Below are 24728 nucleotides of genomic sequence, written 5' to 3'. Positions count from 1 at the left end.
TTCTCTTGAGAACCACAAAACAATGACCAATTCTCTCTCACACACACAGCAGACAGGATGATTGTTTCTGCTCAACTTACTTGAGTTTTTCCAGGTGGCTGAGTAGCTTCACTCCTGAATCCCCTGGGTGATTGTAGCTCAGATCCAGCTCTCTCAGGTGTGATGGGTTTGAACTCAGAGCTGATGCCAGAGCAGCACAACCTTCTGCTGTCACCAAACACTGAGATAATCTACAACAGATTGTGTTCATGTTAGTGTGCTTCATTTTTAAATGAAATACAGTGCAATTTACAATATAATAACCAACAGGTCTCATCAGCTTGCAGTCTGTGGACCAAATGCCCAAATTCTCTGATTTAACCCTCTGAAGTCGATTAATGCGGATACACGTTATGAGGCATTTTCTCCTGATAACCCCGAAAAGAACTTAAATTACACTTTCAGTTTTGATCGTACAGATAAGAGCAATACATCAATCGAATCTGTAAAGGGTCTACTTTTTTTGGATACAGACATAATAACAACAGAACTTTGTGCACTTATAAAATAAAGATAACAAACAAGGTGCGCTGTCAGAGCATTGTTGCTCTGTACGGTCTCAGAGGAGCAAACCAGACTGCAGCAACTCATCTGAGGTGGTAATTTCCTTGGACACCAGACGGACGTTTGATAGAGTTGGATAGAGTAGTAACATAGTTAGGCTTTGGGGATGGATTAATATCATGGATACATTTATTTTATGTTGAGCCTCAAGCATCCATATATACTAACCAGGTTAATTTAGATTATTTTACTTTTGTTACTCCTCTATCTCCCTTAATTTTTATCATAGCTATTGGGACTCTTTGAATAATGCATTGAACACTTCCTGTATTTCAGGGAATAATCCAAAAGAGAACCAAACTTAAAATAGCGGACCAAGCTGTTACTTGGTTACCGATCCAATCTGCATCTAATCCCAAAATAATATGCCTACTAGATGAATTTAGGAAATTCTCTCACCTAAAAAGAGTGAATGTCTAAGGATAAATCAATGTAGCCATGATATAAAACAGACAGATTTCAGTATTTCAATAATTCAGATGAAAAGGAATATCACAGCATCAGGCAGTTGCTATAGATTTGTGGGTAGTGCATCAATGATGTCAATATCCCATTCCATCACAAAGATGCTTTTTTGTTGGATCCAAGTCATGTTCCTGTAGATCTACCTACCTGCAGAGTTCATTTCCAACCCTGATCAAACACACCTGTCTGTAATTACCAAGTGATCCTAAAGATCTTAATTAGTTGTTTCAGTTGTGTTTGATCAGGGTTGGACCTTAACTTTGCAGGAAGATCTACAAGAACAGGATTGGGCACAGATTATGATCTGGTGACTGTTGAGGCCATGTGAACTAACCGTTATGTCAAAAAAAAAAACACAACATGATCTGAGCTTTGTGACATGTTGCATTATCTGCCTGGTGGCGGCCACAAGATATGATTGGACTTGGTCAGCAACAACAGTGGCAAGATGTTTAGCCAAGAATGGTAACCCATATGCTGAATATTTGCTCTACATTTATCCCATTCAAGTGCACACACACAGTAGTTAGTGAACACACACACACACTTGTGCCCCCTCAAAAATAATGAGTGCATGACGCCCCTGCTAAGGGGTCCAAAGTGTGCCAAGAAAACATCCCCCACACCAATACACCACCATCAGGTTGAACTACTGAGCCAATGCCCATTGTATCCTAGCATTCCTGTTATTAGCTGACTAAAGTGGTACTCAGTGTGCTCTTCTGCTGCTGCAGGCAATCTGGAACAAGTTTAAACATGTTCCACGTTCAGAGATGCTTTGCTTTTCTACATTCGCTGCTACAGTATTATAGGAAATACCATTGTTGAGTTGAAGCCAAAATTCAACAGCACTGATCAGTGAAATTACAGCTGGTCGATCTAAACAGTGTAAAATAATTCATTACAAACAATAGAAAATAATGTCTGAGAGCATTGTATGCATTGGCTCATGTTTCTTATAAGAAATTGTCTGCATATAATATGAATGCAAAAGGTTTACATCTCACTGTGATACTCAGTTATCTTGTTTAACAGTCATGATAACAACCTCATATGTGGGATAAATTAATGGCCACATCATCATTTATGTCTTTTAATTGCTCTTGGCCATAAAGCACTCATGAATTAGAGTAAGTAATTACATGTGGAAGAAAACATGAACTATACAAATACAAAAACACATGAAAGAATCTGCTAGCTGTATTTATAAAACTAGAATACATATAAATCACACATTATTATTAAAATCTGATTCAGTGTGAAAGCCAAACCTCAGTGTGTTGAGTTGACAGTTTGAACTCTTCAGTCCAGCAGAGAGCAGCTCCACTCCTGAATCCTGCAGATGATTGTTACTCAGGTCCAGCTCTCTCAGGGAGTTTGATGATTGTAAAACAGAAGCAACAGTTTCACAGCACTGATCAGTGAGTTTGCAGCCAGCCAATCTAAAGAGGATAAGGAGAAATAATTCATTACATGCACAACGCATAGCTAGAATTTGATGTTTAAGAGCATTTGATTCATTGTCTCTTGTTTCTGATAAGGTGTCTGCATAAAACTGTGAACTGTGAATGTGAAGAATTACATCACAAAGAAATTAAAGAAATGATTACTTCATGTGTCGTAATTGATGATTTATTAATCACCACATTATCATCATGTTCTCATTTTTTTTATTAATGTCTTTCAAAAGCTCTTGACCATAAAACACTCAGGAATTAGAGAACAGGTAGAACAAGCCTTAAAGTATATACACAAACCTCTATGTACACCTTGGCAATTGAATCACCATTGGCTAGAATTGTTTTTTTTTTTTAAAAATGGCACAGTTTTTTTTGAATATCCAAAAGTATGCTCTTAACATAAGTCAGTCAAGCATTATCAACTATAATAATATAATAATAATAATATAACAAGGGTAATAATCAAGAATAATGTAATAATAGAACTAGTAATTAGACTTAGACAAACTTGATAATCATGTTTGAAAACATATTAGTCATTTAAACTGAACAGTTTAACTGGACTGGTGGTTATATAAAACACACTAAGGATTAATGAGCTGCTGGATTCATGAATATTAATCAGGTTTTGTGCATTCGCTCGAACAGATTTGCTAAAATCAAAACAGGGACGATAATAGGTGACTGCAGCCAATAAGATTCTGTTTGTGCATTAGCTCCGCCCACTACCCGGCAGTTCTTAAAACCTGAAGAATTCCAAAGACTATGCCATCATTTTGACAGGAAAATACATAAAAAATATCGTTTACATGTAAGGCATCAACTCTCTCTCTTTCTCTCTCTCTCTGCCTGTGTGTGAGACAGAGTGACGGCGAGTAGTGCACCTTCACACTAGAGTTTATGGTACATCAAATACAGGTGCGTTGCACATCCATTCAGATAAACTGAAAACCAGCATAGATCGCTTGATGGAGAGTGGAGCTTGGAAGCACTCTGTCAAAGTGCTCGGCGAGTGAACATATAACTGTGCTAAACTTATACTTATATATATATACAACTCACAGAGCGCCGAGTAAAATCTGAGAATTTTTTAACCATTGGCTAATATCAGACATCATTTAGTCGCCGAGATTGAAGATTGATTCGCATATGTGAGTGATTTACTCGCAATGTTGAGGTTTGACATATACAAAAACGCATGAAATGATATATATATATATATATATATATATATATATATATATATATATATATATATATATATATATATATATATATATATATAGAGATAGAGATAGAGATAGAGATAGAGATAGAGATATAGAGATAGAGATAGAGATAGATAGATAGATAGATAGATATATCTGAATCAATGTGAAAGCCAAACCTCAGTATGTTGAGTTGACAGTTTGAACTCTTCAGTCCAGCAGAGAGCAGCTCCACTCCTGAATCCTGCAGATGATTGTTACTCAGGTCCAGCTCTCTCAGGGAGTTTGATGATTGTAAAACAGAAGCAACAGTTTCACAGCACTGATCAGTGAGCTTGCATTCAGCCAATCTAAAGAGGATAAGGAGAAATAATTCATTACATACACAACGCATAGCTAGAATTTGATGTTTAAGAGAATTTGATGCATTGATTCTGATAAGAAGGTGTCTGCATAGAACATGAATGTGAAGGTTATATCCCAATATTTTATGAAAGAAATGATTACTTCATGTATGGAGTAACTGATGATTTATTAATCACCACATTATCATAATGTTCTCCTTTTTTTATTAATGTCTTTCAATAGATCTTGACCATAAAACACTCATGAATTAGAGAACAGGTAGAACAAGCTGTATATACATACAAAATGTGTTTTTATCAATTTTTTTCCCCATTGCATCTGAAAATTACTTTAAGAAAAAAAAGCCCACCCCCTATATTTTTAATTTCATGGTAACCTGCAATCAAGATATTTGGATACTATATAAGGTACAAGTTAAATTTGGGTTTTTAACATGCACTGTGACATTTCACCCGTTTCAACTTATAAACTCCTTGAGATTTTAAAGTCAGTTTAATAGTATTGTAATTCAAGTTGAATTTAGTGTAAAAAAAAAAACCTTTCAATTGCTTAAATTATTTCTATGAATTAAAGTAACCTAACTTAAAAATGTTATCATAACTTTTCATCATATATATAATTTTTTTAAGGGTGAAAACGAGCTGTATTCGTTTTCCTTTTCGGAAACCAAGCACCCACTTTTTAGTTTTTAAATCTATTATTCGCTAGCATATCTCTTACAACTTAGGTTTTTGCTTTTGTTTTGTTTTGAGGAAGGTGCCACTGTCAGGGGAGTCAAATTACATTATCATTAGGGTTGCCAATTAACTTCAGAAATGGAAAATAAGGGCTAATTGTGAAAATATATTAGTCTTTGTAGAAAATAAGTGTTTATTCTTTAAGAAAATAAGGGACAAAATAAGGGACGATCCAAATATTTGTAATGTACAATAATGTAGGCCTATATCTGCCTGCAGTTAAAAAGTTATCAGAAATAAATGCATACATTCAGAAATAACAATGAATTTCATAAAAAGAATGATTAATTGTCAATTGATAATTTGTTATTATTATGGTCTGGTGAAAATAATAATACTGCATGAGAGAAAATAATGAATAAATAGACATTTCATCCAAGTAGAATGACAACACACCATTCCTCGCAGCCAAAAAACAGACCGATTTCAGTCCAGCTGGAGGGGCTGGTTTCTTTAGGGGTAGTTCTGTATAGCTTGTGGGGGTTGAAATAATGGTGTTAATCTCTTGCTATTTGAATGAACAGTGTCTTATGAGGCTTTCAAGCAGGTTTAGGAAAAGTTACTAGTTCTAGTTTTCTAGTTACTTGTAGCCAGTGTTGGGGAGTAACTAGTTACATGTAACGGCGTTACGTAATTTAATTACAAAATGATTGTAACTGTAATTAGTTATAGTTACTAAGAAAAAATGAGTAATTAAATTACAGTTACTTATGAAATTTTTAACGATTACAAAGGGGATTACATTTGAATATTTACACACATCCACATACAGATTTAACTGATTTATTTCCCAAATTGCACTGACTATTCTGAGACATACCGCCCTAATAATTTCCGGGATGCGGAAATACAGTCTGGTTCGTAGAATCCAGTCATAAAAACGAAATGCCTAACGCGGACGGAATATGCCACATTTTGGATGACTAAATCAAAAGTAGGTCAGTACACTTGAATCAAAACATGACATCGACTTGTGTCTGTGAATATTAAGCCCCAAAAATGCAATATATGACTCCTGCACGTTCTGCGTGTCTGTGGAAATCAGGCGCGGACTGGACACCGGGAGAACCGGGACAATTCCCGGTGGCCTGGCAGACGATTGTGCCCGCTATTTTAATATCACTATTGTATAATTGCCTGCCGAATGTACTAAAGCGATCATTTGTGAATCCGCCATTTGATAATTAAATCTCTAATCAGTCATGAATTGTTAGTCATGACTCGCGCGCTCTCGGCGCCTCCGCCAAACGGTTCAGTCTGGATCAGACTCAGAGTAATCAATGCGAGAGAGAGAGAGAGAGAGAGAGAGAGAGAGAGAGAGAGAGAGAGAGAGAATAGAGAGAATAGAGAGAGTAGAGTGGACAGCTGGAGCAGAGAAGCAGAACTCCTGTTCAGGGTTTCAGGTCAGTTTCATCTGTAAAGATGCTTTTTTGTCTTTGTTTTTTTATTTATTTAATCAAGCAGCAGCACGTTGCTCATCAGTCATCACTCAAAATACTATAAAGGACATCATTATTATCTGTTGTAATGTTACAGTAGTAATTTAGCTGAAAAAAATTCAGATTTTTTTTAAAGGTTTAGGGGGAGCTATGACAGACAACAACACAACCCTTACGAAAATTAACATTTTAATATTTAACTATAAATCCAGGGAAAATGGTTACTATTGTTTAACTGTGATAACCAAAAATGTAAAATTATTTTACAAATGTATTTATTTAAAAATAAATACAAATCCATTTGCAAAAAAAAAAAAAAAAAAGGTTATTTTACTTTTATATAGGCTAATAAAAGCATGGTAATTTTTTGTAAGGGAAAAACATGACTCGTGTACAGTATTAGGATTTTTCTATAAAGATATTGTAGTATTGTAGAGTATTGTATTGTAAAGTATAGTTTTGTTCAATCTTGAGTATTAAAGTCATGAGAGAGATGGATAACTGGATAAGCAAAATAAAGAGACGGAAGAGAAAAATGGAAGTGAAGGTGCAGTTCAGGAGAGAACTTTTAATTATTTAGCATGTCCCCAAATTAAAGATTTAAACCTTTTTTATGTCAGGTCCACACAAAAAGTAGTTTTGTCCATGAATTTGTTTGTATGAGTTTGAATTTTCCAGTCTGAATTTTTTTCCCAGTCCGCCCCTCCTGTAAATTAATGGCAAAGACATGGTTTCATTTACTACACATATATAGGCCTACTGAAGCTCGCAGTGTTTTCAACCTCTGCTGCCTCAATATAGGAGTACACGAGCACATAAACATAATTTCTAGAACTGCTCTGTGTCACTTCATGTGCATTTTACTTATTTTGAGAAAACTATCATCATATACAGTTTAAAAAAAACACCAATGTTTCAGGAGTTTATTACACAGAATACGTCACACTCTTATTAGATAACTGTATTTAAGTTGATGTATATGCTTTTATTTATTATTCTTTAATTTTCACAAATTTACAAAAGTAATCAAAAAGTACTCAAAAGTAATTAGTTACATTACTTTAATAAAGTAATTGAAAAAGTTACAGTACTATTTCATTTTAAACAGGGTAACTTGTAATCTGTAACCTATTACATTTCCAAAGTAACCTTCCCAACACTGCTAGTAGCCTAGTCGTTCATTTAAGTCATTATCAACTAATCGCACTTTTACATTATATCAACATCTATGATCCATAATGAGCCTTAATATATAAGTTTGCCACAAAGCACAGGCAGAAGCAGCCTAATAATTGTGAAAAAGTACACATTTTAATTATTTATTAATAAACTAATGTTTTCTTATCGGCTGCAAGATAAAAAGTCTTGGTGCTGGCTCTCATCTCACAGGATGCACATCAGTGATGCGCGGGTCAATGTATTAATAACCCGCACCCGACCGACGTTTTCAACTAACCCGCCCGCAACTCGGACCGCAAAAAAATAAAAATAAAATATTGTACCCGACCCGCTTCCTGACCCGCATTTTTAAAAAGCAGTAAATGCTCATCGTAGCGTCATTGGGCCATAGGAACGTAGGCAAAACTAGGCAAAAAAAAAATAAATACAAACAACAAAACTTAATATATTATAATTTTGTCAAGAATTATAAAAAAAATCATCAGTAAGCTCATAATTTGTACTAAAATAGTCTAGTCTATGTCTATTTTATGTCTATTTGTATGTTTCTGCAAGGTCAGCAGACAGTGAGGCTCGGGTTTGTTCCGATCAGAGCTCGTGAGCAGAGAGCGCATTTCTCCTTATATTATTCTCCGCTCGCTCATTCCGTGGGGTCTCGCTCAACCCAGAGTGGCCTACTGGTTTGAAAATATGCAAGGAGTCATTTTATTGTTTAGTAATAAACTGGTGTTTTCTGTGTCGCTGAAAGATGAAGTTGACGATGCAGACTCGCCATGAACGCCAGAGAGAAATGCACATTTCATATGGATTACATCATCAGAGAGTAGCCCATTTATTTTGGTTTGAATATTTTAATTTAAAAGAAGACATTTCAAGCTTTCTGTAATATATAGCTTATATTTCTCAAATCTGTGAGGCACAAGCTGAGTTTCGGCGCCCTCCAGTTCACATCAATGCAAGTGATCGTGCCGGCGCCTCATTACATTGTCTGCTAGGCTATATATTTGCTTCTTATTTATTAAACACGGGCAACTGATTGATAAAACATTGATCAAAATTAAGATACAATTTATACAAAACGAAAATCTTTTAAAAAGAGTTTTCTATAAAACAAAACTTAATGAAGTCGTCAAAATCATGTTTTACCAAAAACAGCGCCATTGCTCCCCATGCAGTCTTCTTTGCCGCCTCCATCTCTACGTGCAGACTGAGCTCGTGCGTCATCTTCACCAGTTATTCAGCCAATAAAGTGTAGGCCTATGTATTTCAAAAATGTGTCTAGTACTATATAAATGACATAGGTTTAATTGTTATTTTTTATTTCAAACGACTCGACCGACCGTGACCCGAATATCATTACAAATATCTTTGGATGACTCGTAACCGCGGGCGACGCGGGCTACCACAGGCACCCTCTCACTTTGGATCAACCCCCGCATCACTGATGCACATAATCAGAGAGTATTTGCTTTCATTTTGAATTGGTTTGTATAAAAGTGGACATTTCAAGCTTTCTGTAGATTCATAATCAGAAAAAGATTCAAGTGATCGAGAGGGCGCCTCCTGTCATGCATGCACATTAATAATTTTTGCACAAACACTTGAATATGAATAATAATAGAGCACATTTCTTTTCTGTTACAGTATGGGATCTGCATTAAAAATAATCTTTATAAGTCTACAGATGAAGTTATAACCTGTAAATTGAAGGCTATTTGACAATTTAAAATGATATAAAGGCCGATGTCACTCCAACCTGTTGATCATTAGTTGTTCTTGATTAAACAGATGCATGACTCTTATAAACTTGTTTTAATAAATCTCTTTTGCATTAAATGATTAAGACAAAGCAGGTTAAGTTAAATATTATTGTACAAATAATAATAAAATGCTATAGACTGCGAATAAGATGGAAGTTTCACATTCTGCAATTGAATTACAAAGGAATATTTTAAGGATATTTTAAAAAAAGGATAAAAAGGATATTTTAAGGAATATGATACACACCTGCATTTAAATGCGGCTGCAATTAAAATTTGTAATAAAGCAAGTAAAGAAGGCTCCCTTTAAAATCACAGAAGTTGTCGATTAATGAAGTTCTTTTTACATTGCATGCATGTAAAACAGAAGTCAACATCACAGATCTTTACATTCATGTCATGACCTGACTTGCTATTGCCAATACATCCACAGACATGCTGCTGCACATATACAATAGAATAACATGAATACTTTAATAATGGCCACATTATCATACTGTTTTATTCATGTCTTTTAATAGTTAGCTTACAATGTGCTAGCTGTATATATAAAACTCAAATATATATAAATATCACCTTAATTTTAATTCAAATCTAAATTGGTGTAAAAAGCCAAACCTCAGTTTGTTGAGTTGACAGTTTGGACTCTTCAGTCCAGCAGAGAGCAGCTCCACTCCTGAATCCTGCAGATGATTGTTACTCAGGTCCAGCTCTCTCAGGGAGTTTGATGATTGTAAAACAGAAGCAACAGTTTCACAGCACTGATCAGTGAGATCACAGCCTGTCAACCTGAAAACAGGGAGGAGGTGTTGATGAACAAGTGTATCCATGAGATCACAAGAAATTTCTTTGTGTAGCAGACCTTATGTCTCAATACATATTATATGATTATACGATTTCAGATAATATCATCAGACAGTGCAAATGTGCCCTTGTTGTGGCTCTCTATGGAGTTGCATAATCTGGGTGTTTACTGGTATATTTTAAATGAAGATTTTTGTTTTTTTTAACAAATGTAAAAATTTACTGACAAGTTCACTGAAATTCAGCATTTCAACTGAAATATAAATTTAGAGAATCATAAGCCAAGGCTGGAAAAACTAAGAACAAATGAGCAGACTTGGCCAACACAGAATGCCCAAAAGCACTGTAATTTTAATTTCAAAGTCTGCATGAACCAGAAATTGTTATTGTCTTCCCTATTGTGACGCACCGGAGTTAAACAGCTTCTTAAATGAGAAAAATGTGGGACTTGGTTTTGTCCTTTGTGAACTGATTTGATTTCTGGATCAGTGAATATTTCATGACAGGTTGCTGGAGAGAAAGCATTGAAACTTGTCTGGCTATTGGACAACCCTTATTGTCTGATTTAAGATTATTAAATAAATCAGTTCATAAACAAGATCATACTGTTGCTAATTTAAACTGTAAAAAGGAAACTTTTTACTGATACTGAGTATTGCTGAAAAAAAAAAACCTGACAACAGTCTAGTCCTTATAAAGCAGGTAGATCTTCCTGACAAAACATAGTGGCAAAATGTTTATATTGGACCTTTATCTGCATAAATCATTTGCCAAAAATATCGTGCATCCCCAGTCTGTAATAAATGTTTTCTTACAATATATATTTTTTATTCATTTATTCACATTGACAGCTGCCTTTCAGTAGTATTAGTTTTACTCACAGTTTGATTATGTTTACAAAGTATACACTATTTTAGAAAAACCCTTTTTAAAATCATTTATTTATAAAATATATTTATTGGATTAATTAGGTAAAGAATAAAAAACAAAACTTAGCTGCAATAACTTACATTTTATGCTTGTGAACAAACCCAGAAGATCCTATTCACCACCATCAAGTTTTGTCAAATGTAACTACTGCATGTTTGTATTTTCACACTTACACAGCTTTTCTGCAGTTCCTCACAGCAGGTAACAGTCTCCGTCTCCCATCTTTTGATTTAGTGGTGAATTTTTTAAGCTCAAACTCATCCAGCGCCTCCTCTGACATCAGGATCATGTTTGCCAAAGTTGAACATTGTGCAAGAGAAAGACTTTTTTCTTTTGTATTAGAGTTTAAAAAAGCCTGCATTTCTTCAACAACTGAGTTATCCTTCATCTCAATCAAGCAGTGTGACAGATTCATCCATCTGTCAGGACTGACGTTGTTTTTCTGACCTCGTTTGAGGTTTTGGGTTATTTTCTTGATGTTTTCTGGGTTGTTCTCTGTGTGTATCAGTACATCCTGTAAGAGTCTCTGATTGGACTCCAGTGAGACGCCATGAAGAAACCGAAGGAAGAGATCCAGGTGTCCGGTTTTACTCTTTAAGGCTTTACTCATTGCTCCTTTCAGAAACGCATCCAGAGAAACTTTCTCAAACTGAGTTCTGTTCTTTCCTGTCAGGAACATCTTCAGAACCTCACTGTTCTTGTGTAAATAGCAGAAAAACACATACAGTGCTGCGAAAAACTCCTGAAAGCTCAGATGTACAAAGCTGTAAACCTTCCTCTGATAAATCACAGATTCCTCTCTAAAGATCTCAGTGCAGATCCCAGAATACACTGAGGCGTCAGTGACGTCTATACCGCTCTCTCTCAGGTCCTCCTCATAAAACATCACATTGCCCTTCATCAGCTGATTGAAAGCCAGTTCAGCAAGTTTCACAATCACTTCTCTGTTGGACTGCAGGAGTTTCTCTGGATCTCTCTCTTCATACTTCTGGTTCCTCATCTTTGTTTGAATGAGCAGGAAGTAGATGTACATTTCAGTCAGAGTTTGAGGGATTTCTGCACTGAGATCTTGTTTCAGGATGTTTTGAAGCACAGTGGATGAGATCCAGCAGAAGACGGGTATGTGACACATGATGTGGAGGCTTCTTGCTCTTCTGATGTGTGAGATGATTCTGCTGGCTTGATGCTCATCACTGATTCTCTTCCTGAAATATTCCTCCTTCTGAGGGTCATTGAATCCCTGAATCTCTGTCACACGGTTGATGTAGTTAGAGGGGATCTGATTGGCTGCTGCTGGTCTGGTGGTGATCCAGATGAGAGCAGAGGGAAGCAGATCTCCTCTCAGGAGGTTTGACATCAACAGACCCACTGATGAAATCTCAGTCACATCAGAAACTTTCTGACCGTCTGAAAACATCAGTGAAATTCTGCTTTCATCCAGACCATCAAAGATGAACACAACTTTACATTCATCATAAATCTTTGAGTCCAGATCTTGAAGTTCAGGATGAAAGTCAAGCAGAAGTCTGTGAAGACTGTACTGATGATCTTTAATCAAGTTCAGCTCTCTAAATGTAAGCACAAACATGAAATCTACATCCTGATTGGCTTTTCCCTCGGCCCAGTCCAGAATGAACTTCTGCACAGAGACGGTTTTTCCAATTCCAGCGATGCCTTTAGTGAGAACAGTCTTTATATTGTCTTTCTTCTCTCTTCTCTTCTCCCCATATCCTGGTTCAGGTAAAGGATTAAAGATGTCGTTGCAGTTGATTGGAGTGTCTTGGAGTGTCCTGTAACTTTTCTCCATCTGTAGCACTTCATGTTCTTCATTCACTCCTTCACTCTCTCCCTCTATGATGTACAGCTGTGTGTAAATCCTGTTCAGGAGGGTCTGATTCTCTTGTAGTTTGACTCCCTCAAATAAGCTCTCATACTTGTTCTTCATGCTGGTTTTGTGCTGGTCTTTGACTCTCTGTAGATCATCTTGCTCTGGTTGATGAGAATCGAGCTGCAGATCTGTTTCTGTGTCATGATGACTGATGTGGTTCTGACTGTAGGAGGATGTGAAGGTCTGACAGGACACACGTCTGATCTGGTCAGCTCTCCCAGCACTGAAAAGAAATTTAGAAGAACAGACACTCAAAAACAAACTGAAAATACCTTTATCAAAATAGATAAAATATTTAAAAGCCTCTAATATTAAATTATTTTATTAAATGTTATTACTACTAAATGTATACTACATTTAGCCTACAGTTGATCATTTAATAGACTCGTCATAATTATAACACAATTTCTGTCTATTGTGGCCAGTTTACTTCCTGACATCACAAATTAAGTTTCTCAATGTTTTTTTTCCAAAGAACATGTTTCATATGAATTGTAGTTCATTCATGCACATCACGCATCTGAAGGCAGATAATGAGCTGCATTTTATTTAAATGATTACTGAATATTTAAACACTGAACACATGGTAAAACAGGAAATTCAGACAGCACACATATGGTAAAATATAGACTATACACTGCACTCATCTACTTTGCATGCCAACACCAGACCTTTTTCTACACAATGACCCATTTGGCGTTTCTGATTCTGTTATGATGACCCGGTCTTTGATGAATATCAATACCTTGCAAAGGGTATAAAATGAAAAATTGATGTCTGATGTTTGTAATTATTTTGTTGTTACTTTTTTCTTCTTCTTGCTTAAATACTTTGTCATAAGTTATATTTTATTGTTGATAAGTGTTATAAGCTAAAGTGACTGCAACTTATGTTCACTCATTAATCACTTTAGTAGTGAATTACAAATAAACACATTTAGACCCTTGTCTGTTCATCTCTAAACCTCTGATTTATCTTCTGCTTGGTAAAACACAGAGGCTCTGGCTCATTATTTATGTTATTTGAGCTCTCAGGTTAAATCCCACACCACTCTATCAGAATTCAATGAATATAATTATAATGTAAATATTTGTATCAACCACAACAACATTTTTAATAGAGAGAGATTAATTATTTTGTAGTCAGATAAAAATGTCATCCTGCAACTGTTTTATTCTGATTATTGGTTCAAAATTCAAAATTGGTTTCAGATTTACTGCCACAGAAATCCAACAGAGAAAAAGAAAGCTAAAAAAAAAAGCTCAATTCTTTCTTTAACGTTTACTGTCGTGATTTTTATTTATCTGATGCACTAATTATTTCTGACTAAATATATTCTGCAGAAATAAGATTTTTTTTAAATTTACTTATTGCACTCTCTTGGCTCTTGTCTCAAATGTCCCACCACGCATGATTATACTCAGACAAGGTCAAAGGTCACTGCGTCATTACTAAACTCAGGGGGCATGTTACACATGATACTCACACAGGGTCAGAGGTCACAGGTCCATCACTGAGATCAGCGAGATGATGAATGTAGTTGTTACTCTTCATAGACTCACAGCTAGATACTGGAGATGTGTCTCTCTTTCTCTTCCTGTTGATTATACTGAGAAAAAGACAGAAATATTTGATATTGCTTCTCTGTAGTTTCTGAAATCATCTGTCATCTTGAATTTACAAAGTAATATTTGTCAAAACTAGAATGTGCATAACATATAGTTGTAAAGAAAGAAACAGATATTATATAAACAATATTGATTTAATAAAGTGCATACCTAACCAGTTACAAATGAAAAATAACCAGTATGCATGTAAATGAGACTTGAATGAGAGGTACAGCTGGGAGCCCAGCAGCCAGAAAACAATTCTTTAAAATGAAAATGTAGACAAATAGTACTGTATAAACCTGTTAATCTTTTTCTTAACCATCTTTTTCTTTGCTAAAGCACAATTTGACAGTGTGTAAACCTAGAGAAAAACATCAGGGTTTGTTCAATATAATCAGATACGTGAGAAGCTAACTGTGTTGTTTGTGGGAAGCTGTCATAATTTCCCCTTACAGTTGCATGCTTGGCAGGGGTACCAATGAGGACAAAATAAAGATAATTTTCAGTTTTTTTTTTAGAGTACACAAAATGGTTAAAGGTTAGTGGTTCTCAAACTGTAGCACACAGCACTATTCTGGAACATTTAGCAATGGGACACAGTATAGACAGTTTTAATGCTTTAGTGGATTCTTTTCTTTATTTGCATATATTTAATTATGTCTGTTTTTTAGAAAAATATTTTTTTTCTTCTCATTTATAGACCTCAGTAAATGATTAACCATTCAAAATTGTTTCATATCAAAGTTTTACTACAGCAGAAACTTCATGATACTCACCCAGGGTCAGAGGTCATAGCAGCTCCATCACTGAGTTCAGGGGGCAGAAACATGGAGTTGTTACTCTTCATAGACACACAGCTGAATCCTGGAGACCCTGCTCTCTGAGCGTCAACATCACTGAGATAAGGGGGCAGAATCATGGAGTTGTTACTCTTCATAGACACACAGCTGAATCCTGGAGACCCTGCTCTCTGAGCGTCAACATCACTGAGTTTAGGGGGCAGAATCATGGAGTTGTTACTCTTCATAGACACACAGCTGAATCCTGGAGACCCTGCTCTCTGAGCGTCAACATCACTGAGTTCAGGGGGCAGAATCATGGAGTTGTTACTCTTCATAGACACACAGCTGAATCCTGGAGACCCTGCTCTCTGAGCGTCAACATCACTGAGAAGAGGGGGCAGAATCATGGAGTTGTTACTCTTCATAGACACACAGCTGAATCCTGGAGACCCTGCTCTCTGAGCGTCAACATCACTGAGTTTAGGGGGCAGAATCATGGAGTTGTTACTCTTCATAGACACACAGCTGAATCCTGGAGATTCAGGAGCAGAAGCCTCCTGCTCTTTCTCCTCATATGCACTCATTTGACAGGCTTTTCCGCTTTTCCTGGTAGATGAGACTTAATTTCAGGCCTGTATGTGGAATCAGAGAACATGCAACTGAATTTAGATACACTAGAGTATGTTAAAATATAATTCTTGAGTTTTACTTAACTTTGGTGATTAAATTTTTTATGTTAGCTTCCGCTAACTGTCGTACGCACATTCATGAGAGAGTGGTGTCCGGCGGATGACGTAGGATGTATGCAAACGTGGTGATGACAAACGCAAAAGTGACGAACGTGGAAGTGCAGAAAAGAGAGCGAAACAAAACACCAGTCACGAATTAGTAGTACAAAACAAGGATTTGTAAATAAAAATGTCTGAAGATTTCGATAAAAGCCAAGAGGACACTGGTTTTCCTTTTGCTGTAAACAAAAATTGTATTTTTACGCTAAGTTTACGCTAAGCCTACATCCTACATCATCCACTGGACGCAACAAAAGCATTGTGTGATGGCAAAGACCACACTTTTAGTAAGAATCGGGCTTGTATATTTAAACTGTTCTAGACTTTTAATTCATTTCTTTGTAGGATAAATGGTATTTTTGTTTAAGGGATTAATTGTTTATAAATTTAATGTATTTATTTTGTCTCTCTAATATTTACCCCGAACATTTAGTGTTAGATGTGCAAGTTGTCTCTTATGCGCGCATTGAAGATCAAAGAGCGACATAATTCATTAGTAGAGTGCACGCTAGGGATTGAATAAAACCACAACTACACAAGATATGGGTTATTTTCTTTAATTAGTTGAAGGATTGAGTATCTTACCCATGGTTCTGCCGGCATCCATGACTGCAGCATGGAACCAAGGTTTGTAATTAAAAGAGCGCAGCATTTCCTGATGTTATCCTGTGTTAGAAATTATGGGAAATGTAGTTTGGGTACCACAAGGGTTTGGATTATTTGTTAATTGTAAGACTGTTATAATAAGGTGCATTCTTTCCATTTTATTTTATTATTGCTTTATGGTGAATGGAATTTCATGTTTATAAAGTGTATTTGATGTACGGACTTGAGTCCCCCTGTAATTATAAAATGGTTTGCTCTGTTTTGTTAAAAGGGTGTGATTTGTCTAGGGCTGAATCAGTTCTGGTGAGGGATCCCTGGATAAACATCTGAGGCCCAGAACTCAGTAGCATGTTGATTTTATTTATCAGTTAGTCCCCCCCCCCTTTTCCTTTTATTTTATTTTGTTTCCCCATATTTTCTTGCACTATTGTGAACAGTATATGAGTGTGGCAGTTAATAAAATGTAATTTTGAAGATTCTATGAATGCCTCCTGAAGATTTTATGGAAGAAACCTGACACATCGATTCACTTCAGAAGGCCTTTATTAACCCCATAGAGCTGTGTGGACTTCTTTTGTAATGGATGGGTTAAATTTTTTGAACTTCAAATTTTGGGCTACCATCCACTCCAATTATAAAGCATGCATTAGCCTGGACATTATTTAATATAATTATTTAATAGTATACTTCTCAAAGAAGAAAGGCATATACACTTAGGATGGCTTGAGGGGTGAGTATATCTTGGGGTAAATTCCATTTTTGGTTGAACTAACCCTTTAACCAATCATAGCAGTGGGCTTTTACTTATGAGTCTACAATCCACCACACCTATTCAATAGTGATGGGAAGTTCGGATCATTTTACCGACTCAGACTTTTGAGTCTCGTTCAGCAAAATGAACGAATCTTTTTTCGAGTCATTTCGTTCATTTTAGCAAAATGTAATGAAAATGTTACGTGTTACTTGACCAACACATCTAGTACTTACGCAAACGTTGATCACACTAAAAACAATACAAAACTAAAATGCTATAAGATACAGAAAAAAAATTCCTTCTTTACCTGGGTCTTTAGTCTGTGATTAGCTCATCTCACCTCTTATCTGACAAGAGTCCTCGAGTTTGACTCGTTCCTTAATCACGTGACAGCCCCATACGCAAAACTAACGCAGTCTTGAGTCGGAAAGAGAATTGATTAGTTCATCTCATGAGTCTTTCGGGTCTCGGGTCGAGTTTGACTCGTTCCTTAATCACGTGACAGACCCATACGCTATTTCTGACATTTTCTGTCACTGTGTTTTTGTTACTGTTTGTTGAGGATCTGTGGTTTGTTATTATTTTATAAATAAATAAAACCCTGTTATAAATAAAATATTGATTAATTTGTCTTTTTGACTGTCTATTGGTAAATAAACACCAGACTATATAATAATATAATAATCCAAGCTTACATTAAAAAGTATTTATAGACTAGTTTGTTAATTTTTACTCCAATTTTGAGTTTGCTGGTATAATAATTGCTTTTCCTAGGCAGACTTGACATATTGGTGTAATATATATGTATAAGAAGATTGCTCAAAAAAGGACATAATGACATATACATTAAAAGCAAATAAAATTTTGAATTTGAATTATTAATGTTAGTTTAAAACATTAAGGTTATGATAACTTCAGCTTTAACAGTTTTAACCCAGCTCAGAGTGAGGAGGATACTTCAGATCCTGGTGCTACTGCCAGTGCAGGGGCCGTGTTTTGGGAAGACTTTGACGAGAGGGTAGCAAGCTTGAGGCCTTCTGCTCCCTCTTCTAAGACCTCAGATGCTATAAAGGTGCAGGCCTACCTTGCAGAGCCACTCTTACCCCGCACATCAGACCCTCTGGCCTGGTGGAGGAGATGTTCACCAGTATACAAAAGCCTTTCTGAAGTCACAAAGACAAGACTTTGCATTGTGGCCACATCTGTGCCATCTGAAAGAATTTTTTCTAAAACTGGGCAGATTATCTCAGATAGAAGAAACAGACTCAGCCCATCCAAGGTCAAGGAGCTTGTTTTTTTTTTTAATGCAAATTATTTTTTTTTTATTTAGAAAAAGACTAGCTTGTTGACAATATTTTTGTTGTTGTTGTGATTTTAAAGGTAATTTGTTATTGTTATAAGGCTCCGTAGCTTTAGTATCTCTTCATTTTCATTTATTTTTATTTAAATGGTTTAAAATTATTTGGGGAATAGTTATCCTCTTTGATATAAAGTTTTTATTTTGGCACAAAAGTGTTATTTATTTTAAAACATATTCATTTTAAATTATTATATTAAAAAAAGCAAATCTTGTTGTGCAATATTTAGTTTTTCTTTTTTTTTTCTTTTTTTATATTGTACTTTTAAAGTTAATTTGTTAAGGTTATTAGACCCTGTGGCTTTATTATCTTTTCATTTTAATTTAATTTTTAATTATTTACTTTTTTATTATTTTGATTTATTTTGGAATAGTTGTCCTCTTTGTTACAAAGCTTTTCTGGCACAAAAATAAACAATAAACAACAATTCAAAAGTATGTACACGGTGCTTTTTAATGTTTATAAAGTGTCATATGTTACAAAAGTATGGTTTATACAGACAATCTGATTTAATAATTACTCTAGCCAATGTTGTCAAGTCACGTGACAAAGGAACGAACAACCCGAAGAACCGAAAGATGAACTAATCAATTCTCTCTCCGACTCAATACTGCATTCTTTTACTGTCTATGGTTTTAGCGTATGGGGCTGTCACGTGATTAAGGAATGACTCGCCCCGAAGACTCATGAGATGAACTAATCAATTCTCTTTCCGGCTCATACTGCATTGATTTTAACGTATGGGGCTGTCACATGATTAAGGAACGAGTCAAAAACCCGAAAGACCCGAACTATGAACTAATCAATTCTCTTTCCGGCTCAGACTGCATTGGGTAAGTGTATGGGGCTGTCACGTGATTAAGGAACGAGTCAAAAACCCGATAGACCCGAACTATGAACTAATCAATTCTCTTTCCGGCTCAAGACTGCATTGACTGACAGGTGAATCACTACTACTAGAACAGAACCTATAGAATAATGCGCATGCGCGACTGAACGAATCACTCCCCGAGACGACTCGTTCTTCCCGAGTCATATTAAAGATTCGTTCAAAATGAACGAATCGTTCAAGAACGACACATCACTACTATTCAAACAGAGCCTTCTAATGAGGGGGGTCAAAAACGGGTCAGAATATAGCATATTGCTTCTAAATTACAATGTTTTTAATATACAAATTAGGGCTGTAGCTATCGAATATTTTAGTAATCGAGTGTTCTACCAAAAATTCCATCGATTAATCGAGTAATCGGATAAAATGTGTTTTTGCTTAATTAAAGTGCAATATTAATTATGCAAGGGAAAATAAGACTCCTGGGTCTTGTGTCGGTCACCGGAGGGACCGCACGATCAACATGGACGTTAATACGCACACATACGCACAAACACACACCGTCAAAGTAGATTTATTAAGTAGAGCATCATGCCAATATGTTTCTTTCAGACTCTGTATATTTAAGGGGACATGTGTAAAGTGTTTTCTGTGAGTTTGTCCTTCAACATGTGGTAATGGTGCTGGCCACCAGTATAAATGTGAATGTCTTTGTAATGGAAGGTAGTCTGTGTTTGTTTCTGCAGTGGAGAGTGTGGCCTGAGGGTTTCAGGTATTTTATCACTCTCTGATCAATAATTACAATAAACTCTTGTATCACCAAACAGTCTCGGTGTGTGTTTGTGCGTTTTAACGTCCATGTTGAATGCGCGGTTCCTTCCGTGATCGTCACAGGTCTCTTAAAATGAACTAAGTTTCCTTTTTTAGAAAAAAAATATTTTTATTTTTTAAATGCATAGAATGCAATGCACACATCAAAAATAAACTTTTAATTATTACCCATCATTTCTCTGTCTGTACTTGTACCGTGAACAGTGACAAGAAAGTTGACAGATGAAATTAAGTGCATTTAAGTGCCATTCAGTTGGCTTTTTAAATAAAGCATTTTCTGAGATGCACATTAAACATTAAACACATAAAACATAAATTTAATTTATCTTTTAATTATTGATTATTAACTTAACTTTTTGGTAAACAAAGGGGATTTACTATTAAAAGTAAAACATGGAAGAAATGTTGTCTGATTAAACCTTAAAAAAAAAAAAAAAAATGTTAGATTTTTTTTTTTTTAGTAGTAGGCTATGTACATTCTGCTGAACAATAGTCTTTAACCAGACTTTTATTTTGACAAGTTGACGTACCTTTACAGTTCTGTGTATGTGATGTGATGCTAGCTCTTTTTCGTGAGTGGCTCTTTTGGCTCACAAACGGCTCTTTAAAAAACAATAATGTTTTGACTATAATAGGTGTGAAAACAATTCTAATTAAATTATTAAATGAAATCATACTCGCAATTTCTCACAATTTCTTTAAAAATGCATTGATTTGTTATGAAAAAAAAATACTACAACTTTTGAATGTATAGAAACAACAACATTACAAAACAAATACAATCTGAATCTGAACAACATAGAACCCATATTAAAGAAAAATAAATAATTGAAAGAATTAAACTGGTCCCTCTTTTTTGGCATGTTATATAATCAGCATGAACTATCTCACTAGTTATGTTTTGTATAACTAGCATGAAAACACACAATGCTGATCATATTTTTATTTTATGAGAGATTTGCATTCAGAAATGCAAGCTGCCTTACTTTCGAGTGGCTGATGATCATTAAAATGATTCCAAATGCTGCTGTGCTTCCGACTCATTTTCCTGCTTTTTGTTTTGTTTTCAAGGCTGTTGTGTTTTTCCTCTCCTCTCCTCCGAGTTTGACACTGTTTGTGTGTGTGTGATGGCTCGGCCCCTCCCTCATGCCGTATAATTGGTTGACACCTCGTGTATGATTGACAGGAACAGAATGTGAGGCTGATCAGAATTATTTTAAATAAAATAAAATGCATCCATTATTTCATTATTACATAATGAATTAAATTACTATAGGCTATATTTTTTTTAAATAGAGTCGGCTCTTCAGATATGCGAGCCAGCTCCCGTCGTTCACCTACAAGACTCTTAGAGTCGGCTCATTCGCAACGACCCATCACTATGTGACGCTAGTTTTACTCAAATCAAACGGTCAAATGCTCATTAAGTGACTGTCAGAGCAGTTCTGGAGATGTTGTTCATGTGTTCTCGTCTTATTTAGAGAGACAGCAGACGCTGAAATTACCGCGAGCGTCACGTGCGATTCAGTGTGTGTTAATAAACGGGGACGAGCTTCTGCGCCATTCATTAACAGAGACACACAGAACATGCAGGATTCATATTTAAATAGACTGTTCTGGCTTCATATTTACAGATATTAGCCAATATCGTGATTTGATGTAAGTGCAATGACCTATTTTTGATTAATTCATTCAAAATTTGGCAAATTCCGTGCCATTCTACATTTAACTGTAAATTACGTTTTTATGACTGGATTCCACGATTCTCTCCGCGTTTTCTGCATCGCAGAAATCATAGGGCCCTAGTTGTAGTATGCCAGCTCTATCTTGCAATGGACACACGCCACGACGTTCTCTCTACGTTTGCCCGCGCCCTCAAATCAAAACACTGCTGACTCCTTGCAGTATGTGATTTCGGATGCAGCGCTTTTGTCTCCTTCCGCTTTGTGGGTGACGTTAACGCGTTGTGTCACATTAAAAAAATCATTGCAAAAGAACCTGACATGAGATTTAAAATAAATTAAAAGAGGCTTCCTAATTCCTCTGCCTCGATCATTTTTTGTAATCGAGTTAATCGAGTTACTCGAGGAATCGTTTCAGCCCTAATACAAATATTGATGTGACAAGTGGGGCGGTGCCGAGAGCCGTGGGAACGGAGCGAGGCCGGTGGAGAGATTGGAAATGAGCGCCACATGCGCCACTCACCGGTCTCAAGTCCCACGTTCACACGCTCACACGCCACACCTTGTATTTCTCACGCATAGACATTATGAGCACCAGCTAATCTAATAAAAAGATATAGCTACCGATCAGCCAATCAGAAAATAGCATTGCTGTATCTGGATAAGATTTTCAAAGGCTTGTGCGCAACACAGATTCAGACTCTCGCTGAAGTAGGTAATGTAACGGTTACAGAAGAGGACAGTGGCTGTCACATTTTAAATGATTTACATCTTGCCGAACTAATTTCTACAGACTGATCAACATGGGAGAAGAACATCCTATGAGTACAGTAAGTCATCTCACCATTGCTGGGGAATATATGTGTCCAGACATATATGTGACCCCCCCCCCCTCACCTTTTTTTCCAACTCCATTGACTTGCCAAGACAATGACCCTGATTTTCACTATATTATTTTTTTTTAATCAATATACGAATTTTAAATTTTTTCAAAACAGTCTAAGATATGTTTTGGTCTGATGGTTAATATAACCCCGACATGCACGCAATTTTGGCCATCGTACATGGTCAGCCGTAGCTTTTGCGCCTATACTTAGCCCACTATCATTTTTTATATAGCTAACGTTACACGTTGAAGAGGATGCTGGGCTACTCTGACAGTTTTATATAAGAGACTTCTATAATAGGCCTATCCATAATACTTCTATGGCAGTACCCAGTGCCCTATAGCCACATATATCCAGTGCTTTAAGTGGGCCGGTACGCACCGGTACTCAGTACCGCCACTTCCAAATATAGCTCTTGTCTTGAGCGTACCGCCACCTCTCCGTGCGCCCAGAACGTGCTTTTAGCGTACCGGTACGCTCATTTGGACATCTGTTTTAATAGAGGTTTTAAATCCTTTGCCTGCGCTGCTGCTTTTTAGAGCTTCCTTCACAATGCACGCTTCCTAATTCATCCCACCAAGAGCAGAGACTACATTACCCATACACCCTTGAGTTTTACAAGTAAAAAGCACATGCGTCGCTTTTGCCGCTGTCAGTAACAACTCAACGTGGCCGGAGAGGGTGTGTGAAACGCATACACTCGGCTTGGTAAAAGTACAAATACAGTGAACAACACTTAATATGCTCTCCTGGCTTCAGACTCTGAGTACTAAAAGAACACGGTCAGAATCTGATGACTCGCTGGCTGACATCCCACCAAGCCAGAATGATATCGCTGCAGGTCAGACACAAACTAATGAAGTAATGCAGTACAGTAGCTCTTTCTAAGGGTATTTTTTCAAAATCCTTTTGCACATTTTATTTATGCTCAGTAGCTCTTTCTAAGGGTATTTTTTCAAAATCATTTTGCACATTTTATTTATGTTCAGTAACATTAGCTCTTTCTAGCTCAAGCAAATCCACAAACTAATAAAAGGATTTATTATTTTTATAAGGTCGTCTGTTGACTTACTTATGAATTTATGCTCATTTATGTTTACTTTTTTATTATATGCTTTGCTGTTGTTGTATTTATGTATGCACTGAAAGCTTAAAAAAATCTTTGTGTGTGCAAAACATACATTAGAATAAGTATACAATGAACCATAAATGTTAGGTATAAATCAGAACACTATGCACACATGAAAATTTTAATTCATAGTGATGTTTTCCCCTTTATTCAATAAACTATAAACCTGGTTAACAGACTCTGTGCCTTGGTCTGAAAGAATGATCTTTGTTGCCCCAAACCTGTGAAATAAAGTAATGCAGTACACAGCTGCTTCATATTTAGTCAGAATAGCATAGGCCAGTGGTTTTCAACCTGTGGTTCAACAACAAATTCAAACATGCATAAATGGCTGATGTATTCCCTCATGACTGCTTGCTCCGATGTCTATCTACCTGCTGCCGAGCTGTGGCTGGATCTAGTTTTCCCATTGTGCTGAGCGGTGCCAGACCGAGTTATTTTCTGTTCATTTCCAGTTCATTCTAGGGATGTGTGATTAATTGAAATCGCCATAAAATCATGATTTGAGCGTGCACAATCTCTAAATCGCTTTATAGCAAGATTTTCTGTGGCCCTGACCTCCCGCAGTATGCTATCCGATCCAATCAGAATGCAACACCCCCAGCGCAGAACAGAACAGACTGGGCATAT

The 24728-nt window shown here is 36.2% G+C and overlaps 1 protein-coding gene across 3 annotated transcripts in view; it reads right to left on the bottom strand.

The window, feature by feature from the left end:
* The window catches only part of LOC132141086 (NACHT, LRR and PYD domains-containing protein 3-like), a 174726-nt gene that overhangs the window by 16554 nt on the left and 133444 nt on the right, over window positions 1–24728 (bottom strand). For 2 of the 3 annotated variants that reach the window (XM_059550301.1, XM_059550311.1), the window contains exons 2-8: window positions 15226–15863; window positions 14326–14448; window positions 11125–13062; window positions 9836–10006; window positions 3916–4086; window positions 2340–2510; window positions 81–230 (exon numbers count right to left, since the gene is read on the bottom strand). In XM_059550301.1, the coding sequence (XP_059406284.1) occupies window positions 81–230; window positions 2340–2510; window positions 3916–4086; window positions 9836–10006; window positions 11125–13062; window positions 14326–14448; window positions 15226–15815 (3314 nt within the window). In that variant the 5' untranslated portion in view covers window positions 15816–15863. The remainder of the gene's footprint in view (window positions 1–80; window positions 231–2339; window positions 2511–3915; window positions 4087–9835; window positions 10007–11124; window positions 13063–14325; window positions 14449–15225; window positions 15864–24728) is intronic. The other variant, XM_059550318.1, reaches the window with a different exon arrangement.

This window comes from Carassius carassius, chromosome 1 (assembly GCF_963082965.1).
Source record: "Carassius carassius chromosome 1, fCarCar2.1, whole genome shotgun sequence".
NCBI lineage: Eukaryota > Metazoa > Chordata > Actinopteri > Cypriniformes > Cyprinidae > Carassius > Carassius carassius.
Note: the sequence above shows the minus strand (reverse complement) of the source record. Positions and strands in the feature narration are given on the sequence as shown.